Raw genomic sequence first — 8,724 nt, 5'->3', positions numbered from 1 at the left:
AGGGAAAAGCTCTTCTGGTATGATATTTTTAATTTTGCTATTCAAGACTGCTAGAGATGCCATGTTCTGCCTTGGTCAATGTTAAGTATCAGTGCCTCTAATCTGAGCCTGGTTAAAAAAAAAAAAATAGATAGAGGATTTCCTGCCTTTGGAGAAACTGCTTACTGGAGGAAAGGAGTTTGGAACTCCTGCTTTTCAAAGGCTGCAAACTGCTCCAAGCAGATGTACCAACTGTCACGGACACTTGGCTAAGATTTCGTGGTTTTGTTAGTTTTAGGTTTTAGTGAATCGTTACTTTATAAAAGTTTTGTTTCTCATATACTTTTGCATCTCTTTTCTAGGCCTACCTGACAGTATGTAAAGATGTCATAATGGTTGGCCTTGGAAATGTCACATTTCAGGCACAGATTTTAGATATGGCTCTTTCAGCTATACAAACAGGTACGGTATTTTGTACTAACATCAATATCTCCATATATATACTTAGCTGAATTTTCGTATATTATCAGAACTGTTCCTTTCAGCATCTTGGAGTCATTCTCAAAAAGTGGTGCTTACAGCTTACGCAAGCCAGTAGCAATAATACGATTGAAAGTCACGGCAGCTTTTCGGAATACTGAAAACAAGCAGAGAACCAACCAAGAACCATGTCACTGTTGATGACTAATGTTTCTTCCTTGCTCTTAGATTCCAGATATTACTATATAATTCAGGGGGTTTTATATGTATATAGTGTTTTTAATATATACATAAGTGATATATTTGTGCGCGTGTGTGTGTATATATATCAATGTGCCTTAGGAGATAACATTGTAGCACTATTTCAATTGGGCTCACATTTGAAAAGTTATGTCTACAATACAGTTAGAATTAGGGCTCAAATCTTGAAGAAATCTGCAATTTTAATCCCTATACTTCAAGGATTGGAAGAAACACTAGATTTATACTTAAAATATTGATTGAACTGTATGAAAATTTCAGCTAAGGACTCTCAGAAAATAAATAATCATCTACACTTGTAAACTATAGCTAGTTATGGTTTGTAACTGAGTTTCATTCTAAGCTGGTACCTGAAGAATATCTCATATTTTTGTGTATTGTGGTATTTATCTCTTTCTCTAGAGAGAGGTGGCTTTTGTGCTCCGGTGTTACTGTGTGCTCTAAAAGAAATTATTGAAGCTTGTTTAACTCAGAATACTGAGACAGATGAAGTGGCAAATCTTTTCCATGCTGTACAGACCATCTTCCAGAAAATTTTAGAATGTGTGGCATGTAGACTCAAGGAACAGCAGGAAGAAGGGATTCAGGTATCATATTACACTTGAAATTGCTACCTAATATGTAGATAAATCCGTACTTTTTATGCAAATGTGTTGTACTTAGATGCTATGACGTTGTTATTCAAGTTGACATTGGTTAAATTTTCTAAGTTTCCTTGTTACCAATATTTTTTTATCCATTGTTAGTTTTATGATAGGAAGACTAGTAAATTGGAAAACAATGCATTCTGTTACCAATGATCCTGAACTGTGTCAGTACTGATACGTTATTAATCTTACCTGCAATTAAATGAATTTCCTCAATCCAGAGTAAAGAATTTCATTACATATATTATGAGCTTGGGAGGACAGATTGTTATTTTATTTATTTCTTTCAGCCTGAATGGTATCAGCTTCATTCAAAACCTTCTATCTTCTTAGTAGAGTTAGCTTCTTGTGTTTTACAGCAGAGACTAGATAGTAGTGAGATGGGTGGATCACTCTGGAAAATCTGATGGTCTGCTTTTCAGGACTTGCGAAAAACATTCAGTTCTTTGTTACAGCCATTGTGGGTTTTTTTGTTTCTCTCAAATTATGAGTAGACTTCCCAAGCATTTTGCTGATTTCACACTGCTGCCCCTTCTCCCAGGTGACTGGAATACCTCAATAGCTTTTAAGGTGTGGTCTGCACTTCTTCACAGAGAAGCTTGCTGAAATGTTTCAATTATGCTTAAGCTATCCTAAAAAACCTCATCCATTTTTCTTTCGTTTTAGTTGATTCACTCTATTCAAATGCCTCTTGGAGAACTGCTCCATGCAGTCCAGTGCTGGCATTCATCTTGCCCTGCAGTTCACCGAGGTGTGCTCTCTACTCTCCTGGCTGCAATAGTAGCAGAGATAAATACTGTGCTACAGAAGGTAAAGTTAATACAGACTACTTTTTTTGTTTTTTCCAATTTAACTGCTTTCTAAAGGTTACGTTAGAACAACAGAGCTATGTTCACAAAGTGTGATCATTGTGCTGCAGATGAAGATTTTGTGTGTGTTGGCATGGAACAAACAGGAAATTTTATTTGTCATGTATTCACATTACAGTGCATTTCTCAGATTTATGAATACAAGTCATGTAAGAACAGAGTTGTCCTGATACCTAGTTCACTATCTGCCTCAGTCAGAAGAATTTAGAAATGACGCAGTGTTGGAGATTAATGTCATGATTTTTGAGATATTCTCGCTTAAGTATTTTTGTGCTGGGTCTGTCTGAGGACTTAACTTTCTTCAGTGCAGTCCCTGTGGTGCTGTGGTTTGCAGCTGTGGCTAGATCACTGCTGAGGACACACTGGTTAGTTTTGGCTGTTGCTGAACAGTGCTTGCCAAGTGTCAAGGCTTTCTTCCCTTTGCTCCCTGCCCTGAAAAAAAAAGTAAGCAGGCTGAGGGTGGGCAGGAGGTTGAGAGGGGACACGGCTGTGGCAGTTGAGCCAAAGTGACCAATGGCATAATCCCTGCGATATGATGCAGTGCTCAGTAATAAAAGCTCAGGGAAAGGAGGAGGAAGGAAGGTTGTTCTAAACCTGCCTCAGTTCAACTCAACCAGCATTTGAGAACTTGGGAAGTGAACCAGTGATCTCTGAAAGATTCCAGTTCCCTATTCTTGGAACTGTCCCATAAAGTTTTGTAGCCCTGTTCGAGAGCAGGCTGATATCTTCCTCAGCACTGATGCATTCTCTGCTCCAATACATATCCATTTCTCTTACCACTTTTTTTTTTTCCGTTCCTCTGTTTTGTTTTTTTTTTATCTAGAGCATTTCCAAATATCTCATCTAAGTTTCTTTGGAAAGTAAAGAAAAGTTCTAATACTGAAAAGCATATATAGACAGAGGTTATTGTATGTGCTAATATTGTATGTACTGTACTTTGAAGGAGAAGGGGAATATTCCCCAAGCATGTTCCTAATACGTGTAGTGTTAAGAACAAATATGGCTGGTAAGATTGAAGCTTTGAGAATTAACAAGGAAGAGCAGGGGTTCTTTAGCAGAGGCTGCATTTTTACTGTGGTTGCTAGATAGGTTAGAAATAGAGCAATAAGCAGTCATGAGAAAGTACTGAGTAGAATAGAGCTGCTTCTAAGATTCTGTGTTACAGAAGGAACCGAAACCATAACAGAGATTTCCCTGCAAATATTAATGTATCAGCTGAGGGGCTGTGGGATGAGAGCGTGCTCTTTGCAGATGCTGTGGACTAAAAGTTCATGGTCTTGAATGATACTGCAGATTCATACCCATAGGTGATGAATTTTCATTGCTGTAAGTCACCTGAGCTGGGTTTTTCCCTGGCATCAGGTTATTGTGCTAGTAAAATATTAAGTTCCAACTAAATACTTGTCATGCTCTTCAGAACTCAGGCCAAAAAAGCTGACACAGGTAATCAGGAAATCACTGTCACCTAAGTTATTTTTAGAAATTATGTATTCACACTTAAACTTAGAGACACAAAGGATACTCATTTGTGTTTATAGGCTGTGCCTTGATAAATAGTGACCAACAATGTAATTGTTCTCCACAACTGTGGACAGTATTTGCCTTGCTACAAATACTGTTTATTTGTTTTAGTTTTACCATTTCTAATTTAAATTTGGTTTGTTTATTTGGACACAACACAATTGGATTAAGGCTATTCAAAGAACACACATGAATGTTTCTTAATTAGTTAAGGATAGGTCTTGGTTAGTGCAATTACTGGAATACAGATTTGCTTCAATATTTTCGGCATACATGTATTTTATGATCTACAACAGTTGTTGACTTTTTTGTTTTTAGGCTTCCAATGAAAAAGACTTAACTGTTCCAAAGGCTATTTCAGACCTTCCTCCTTTTTCAAGCAGTTTAATGGCCATAATTATGAAGTCAGTTAATGTTGTCAGGTAACTGTTCCTACGTGAATTTTTCCAAGATTGTGGCTAATGTAGAACAGTTTGTATGTTGTCAATGACGTTTTAATTTCTAAATTCAAATAAACCTTGAGGCACTAGATACTTGCTAACTTTACCTGCACTATTTCATTATCCCTTTCTCCTCACATATTGCATAGGTACCAGTTGGGGGATTGGTTCCATTTTTTTTAACTGCTTCTAAGAGTGCTGCTTATTTACAAGACTGTTCATCTAAATGAGTTCTTTAATCATATCATACATCTTGCTTCTTTCCTAAGGTACTTAGAAACATTAGAAGTATTTAGATGAGATAAAATATTTACCAGAAATAGCATTAATCCTTGAGTCGAACGTCTGCAATGAGGTGAAAATGTACTATAGCTGTATTCAAATCACAAAATTAAATATAGTTTTAAAGCATTTGAGTCTTAAAAGCCCCCAAAAGTAGGGTAATGTCTTTTTTTAATTATTATTTGCTATATTTAATGGGTACCCTGAACATCTAAAACCATCACAATTGAGTTTCATTTTGCTTGGTTTGTTCATACTCAATTTTCATTTACATAGTTATACACACCAGACATATTTTAAATGATGAAGGGGCTAATGTGTATTCTTTTAGAAGTTCTATCATTCTCCATGACTTACCACAACTAACTCCTATTCGTAACTTCCTCATCTGACAGGCATTGTGTATCCCCATCTCTGCTCTCATGAGGGGTTTTTTTCGTTCTCCATCCTTTTCTAGTTCTAGTTGAACTTGCAAAACAAAGGACTCCAGAGTGGAGCAGTTAGGTGTCCTCATCCAAATCTTGTTCTGCTGTGAGGCTGTTGCTGTCCATCAGGGTGCTGTCTTTTAGTGAAACAGTTATTTTACACACCGCTTTTGAAAAGCAATGCAGAAATTCAGTGAGTTCGTTTGAAACTTTTTCTTGCCAGTAGTGATGGAGAGAACTGTTAGTTTGGACCAGGTTGTTTCTTTGAGTACTTTGATAAACTTGGGTTTATATTCTAGTATTTATCTTTTTGGTGCAAAAAAGATGTAAGTCAGGAGATAATTTACATCTGGTTTTACTGGTGCCTAAGGACAGAGACTACTTTTAAGGCTGTTTTATTAATCTGTATTAACAGTCCATAATCCGAGCCCATTAGTAAATCATTCAGTATCTCAGAAATTATCATCTTTCCATGCAAAGCCTTTGACATTACAGAATCTGATGTGAGCTTCTGTTCTGTGAACGGAGTCATCTTGCATGTGGTTCTGCTGCATCTATTGTTTTCAGTTGCTAAGTAGTCAATCTCTAGCATTGAATTTCGATCCCTGTTCCAGAGAAAATACGGAGTGACTTGGCAATATCTGACCAGTTGTGTGAGTATCCTTTCCTTGTAGTAGGGAACTATCTGTACAGGAACCAATTACTTCTCTTTTACGTATATGTATTTGTAAATAGCCTATTGTTCTGTTCCATTTTATCTTTGCCTGCAGGCTCACGTGATCCTTGTTGAGAGGGAGGTGGTGAAAGTCAGCTTCATTGACTCTGCACTGGGTCTGATTACAGGTTAATAAAATTACAGGGCTCCTTCACGGAGCTAAAGGATGTGTGTACTGACCTAAGCGTAATAACAATGAAGTCAAAATTCTGATTGCAATACTATCAGTTAGCAATTTAAGAGCAGTATGAAATGAAATCAATACTTGGTCAGGTTAGTCCACAATGATACAATAAAACTAATGCAATGCATGAGCGACTTTATAATACTTATTTCAGAACCTAAAGAGGATTCGTCTTTCTCAGCTCTTTGAGCTTCTACAAAGCTCATTTACTGAGTCACTAGTGATGCTTGGTTCTTTTCTTAACTACATATTTCATTTAGATATCTTAGCACAATAAAAGCCTGAAGAACAATTAAAGTCAGAACTGGGTATTTATGATGTACACTTTTGGTAACAGATATTTTGAGATATTTTAGGGAACGTTATTGCAATATCTACTGTTCTCAGTTTCCCCTTTAGTTCTTCAGAGATTTAGTTTTGTGCTCTGAGGAGTATGAGGGTTACAGATCTTGTCCACCCCCTGCTTTATCCCTCTTATTCTTGTACTTTTCTCTGTTTTTGACAATTGCTTCTGAGTTAAATTTGTTATTTGTACCATAAAAATCACAACGCTATAATGACCAAATAGTGGCATCATTCTGTAGTATTGCCTTATTTCCTGTTGCAGTTTAGTTTGGTTGCTAAAACTCTGGACTCCCTTGTTTCATTTTTCTTGACTTGATATATGTCCCAAAACATCTCTGAAGTTTGCTGGTAATACTATCATCTCTTCTTAAAAGTGAGCCTCTTAAGATAAATACTGAGTTACTATTTATCTCAGACTTTACCTTAAACAGTTGTTTTGGTTCTGTTATTCCGTCTATACTTTCAATATCTAAACTGTAGTTTGGAAGTGTTTCAGGGCTATATTTAGTTATACACCTTCCTCGCTGTTTTGTAATTGGGAACTCATCTGTTTTAATTTTTATGAGATATACAGTTTAGGCCAAAGTGTTAATTAAACTCCAGTTTCTAATCAGGGTACAAGTGGTAATAGTTTTAATGGCATGATAAGTTACTAACAAACCCTTGGAGTCCTATAACATAAACTTCATTTTTGTAATGTTTTGTAATCTTGTAATATTTTTGTAAACTTCAGTGGAAATCAATGTTAGAAATTTCATTACAAAGTATGCGAGTTAAACTCTGGTAGAACAAATATTTTTTTTTTCATGGATTGACTTACCCTAAATAGTCCCTGAGCTCTTAAATACTCTTAAAAGCTGTTTATTCTGTTTACAACCTTTTTTTAATTTTCTTTCTGAGTGATTTGCCATTCTGCCAACTCAGATACTCTAGTTCCAGAAGTGGTATGTAGTCTTCAGTTGCCCAGTAACCACTGCTTTGTCCAGTATGGTATCTTTGAAGCTATGGTGGCAGAGTAGCATAATCACAAACCTGTCCAGTCCAGGTCTCTTTTGAAAGAAACATGATTTATAATGTATTCTCTCTTTTTTTCCTTAGGTCATTTTTAAATGAGTTAATGGAATGCATTCTCACTGAAAAAATTGACGGGGTTTTTAGTCTAACAGCAACTGTCTACATTGTGATTATAATTAAAGGTCAGTCAAACCGTTTTTTGTCTTTTTTTCTTATTTTTTTAATGTGCTACATTTTGAATGTTGAGGCCTTATATAATCCAACAGGCACTTTTCCTCATCCTGTTAAGTTACATTTTTCTACAGGATTTAAGGTTATATGTTAAGCTTTGGACTTTCAATCTGTGTGTAATGAGTTTTTAAAAATACAACTGACTGCTAACTCATAGGGTTTATTTCTATATTCTACTTTGCTGAAATACACAGAAATTAATCCAGGACAGTGAAATCTAATTTAATAACTAATCTTTCATTAAGCAATCTTTTATCTTAAATATTGTATGAAAATACGCAGGGTCTTTTTTTTTATAAAGCATTATTTTTGTCCAGCTTTTCAATGTAATCCTATTTCACATAGGTCAGCACAAAATCTCACTTCTAAAGGATGTTGCACCTGCCATTCAGAGGAAACTGCTAACACACAAGGATGCTGCCACAGAAAAATGCAGCAGCACTGAAAGGTAAATGTGCTGTGGGAAATGAACTCTAACCTCTCCTGTACCCTCTTTGCTGACTGTGCTTTGCACTTATGTAGCACAGAGCATTCTGAATGCTTGCAAGGTTTAAGGTGCATTAAAAAAGTTGTGAGGTATGGAGCCCAGCACAGTATTAAATTTCCCACCCATATATTTCCTGTGATTACAATCTTTACATATTTAGTTTGGGTTTTTTGCATTTAATTTTAATGCGTTATGACTTGATCCTGTGTATTGCAGGATTCAGTTCTGAAATACAGTTCTGTCAGCAGCATGTGCAGAATAAAGCAAGAAGTCTGTGATTATTTCTTATTGCTAGATGATTTTTCTCCCATGTTTTGGTATGACGCCATCCCTATGCAGACAATAAAAATTTAACTGAATATATAGCAATGACTTAAAACCTTTCCACAGATGATTTTTATTTTGTTCTTTGGGATTTTGGTGTCATACCTTTTTAGACTTTTGGATCTTTTGAGATTAGTTTCTCGGAAGTGATTGACCTCATTGCCTTTGCAATCATTTCTTTCAGACCTGCCTGAGATAGACAGTCATGATGAATGCTTTAGCCTTAAGTGTCTCAGACTTGCTTAAGTCTAAAAACTTGTTAGCATTTGATTTCTGCCTGGTTATTGAACTGCCGATGGAATTAGAAACCAGCCAAAGTACCCATTAAAAAGCACAAACGTAGAATATGAAGAAAACAGACTATGGTTATGGACATTTTCCAAAAATATTGAGAAAGTTACTAATGCACCACAAGGGCCTGAACGTGCAGAGGCCCTCGAAATCTTTAATTCTTCAAACATGATCCTTACTATTCATGATACAATGCATGTAGAATAGACAGACTTTAATTTAAAAAACA

General features: G+C 36.0%; 1 protein-coding gene across 1 annotated transcript in view; it reads left to right on the top strand.

Annotated features, from left to right (window-relative positions):
* The window catches only part of LOC104489137 (condensin-2 complex subunit G2-like), a gene marked incomplete at both ends in the record, with an annotated part of 14,338 nt that extends 6,497 nt beyond the window's left edge, over positions 1-7,841 (top strand). The window contains 6 exons of the mRNA XM_010131258.1: positions 342-441; positions 1,123-1,307; positions 2,034-2,177; positions 4,076-4,179; positions 7,247-7,344; positions 7,739-7,841. Coding sequence (XP_010129560.1) covers positions 342-441; positions 1,123-1,307; positions 2,034-2,177; positions 4,076-4,179; positions 7,247-7,344; positions 7,739-7,841 — 734 coding nt within the window. The remainder of the gene's footprint in view (positions 1-341; positions 442-1,122; positions 1,308-2,033; positions 2,178-4,075; positions 4,180-7,246; positions 7,345-7,738) is intronic.
* Between the last annotated feature and the right edge of the window lie 883 nt (positions 7,842-8,724).

The sequence above is a fragment of the Buceros rhinoceros genome, unplaced genomic scaffold, assembly GCF_000710305.1.
Source record: "Buceros rhinoceros silvestris isolate BGI_N320 unplaced genomic scaffold, ASM71030v1 scaffold33462, whole genome shotgun sequence".
In the NCBI taxonomy this organism is placed as follows: Eukaryota; Metazoa; Chordata; class Aves; order Bucerotiformes; family Bucerotidae; genus Buceros; species Buceros rhinoceros.
Note: the sequence above shows the minus strand (reverse complement) of the source record. Positions and strands in the feature narration are given on the sequence as shown.